Source organism: Chaetura pelagica, unplaced genomic scaffold, assembly GCF_000747805.2.
Source record: "Chaetura pelagica isolate M959 unplaced genomic scaffold, ChaPel_1.0 scaffold888, whole genome shotgun sequence".
NCBI classification, from domain to species: domain Eukaryota; kingdom Metazoa; phylum Chordata; class Aves; order Apodiformes; family Apodidae; genus Chaetura; species Chaetura pelagica.
Genome location: NW_009954315.1, coordinates 3,220 through 3,969, shown reverse-complemented (window position 1 = coordinate 3,969; position 750 = coordinate 3,220). Strand labels below are relative to the sequence as shown.

The 750-nt window shown below is 59.5% G+C and overlaps 1 protein-coding gene across 1 annotated transcript in view; it reads left to right on the top strand.

Moving 5' to 3' along the window:
* The window catches only part of LOC104394515 (kallikrein-14-like), a 7,822-nt gene extending 7,475 nt beyond the window's left edge, over positions 1-347 (top strand). The window contains exons 3-4 of the mRNA XM_010004116.1: positions 104-240; positions 324-347. Of these exons, the coding sequence (XP_010002418.1) occupies positions 104-240; positions 324-347 (161 nt within the window). The remainder of the gene's footprint in view (positions 1-103; positions 241-323) is intronic.
* The last annotated feature ends 403 nt before the right edge of the window (positions 348-750 follow it).

The window sequence follows — 750 nt, the reverse complement described above, 5'->3', positions numbered from 1 at the left end:
CATGTCCCCCCATACCCACGTCCCCCCGTGTCCATGTCCCCCCCATACCCACGTCCCCCCGTGTCCATGTCCCCCCATACCCACGTCCCCCCGTGTCCCCCAGGTCAGTTCCCCGACGTGCTGCAGTGCGGGGTTGTTTACACCATGGCCAACCAGGACTGCGCCAAGATCTACCCCAGGGGCATCACCGAGAACATGCTCTGTGCGGGGGTCTCCTCGGGGGGCACCGACTCCTGCCAGGTGGGTCTGGGGGGGGCACAGCCTGGGGGTGTCCAGGGCTGGACCCCACAGGTCCTGGTGGTCTCCTTGGCTTGACCTTGTAGCTCCAGGTGGTCTTCACACCTTGACCTGTAGCTCCAGGTGGTCTCCTTGGTTTGACCTTGTAGATCCAGGTGGTGTTCACACCTTGACCTTGTAGATCCTGATGGTCTCCACACCTTGACCTGTAGCCCCAGGTGGTCTCCTTGGTTTGACCTTGTAGATCCAGGTGGTCTCCACACCTTGACCTTGTAGCTCCAGGTGGTCTCCTTGGTTTGACCTTGTAGATCCAGGTGGTCTCCACACCTTGACCTTGTAGCTCCAGGTGGTCTCCACACCTTGACCTTGTAGCTCCAGGTGGTCTCCTTGGTTTGACCTTGTAGATCCAGGTGGTCTCCACACCTTGACCTTGTAGCTCCAGGTGGTCTCCTTGGTTTGACCTTGTAGCTCCAGGTGGTCTCCACACCTTGACCTTGTAGCTCCAGGTGGTCT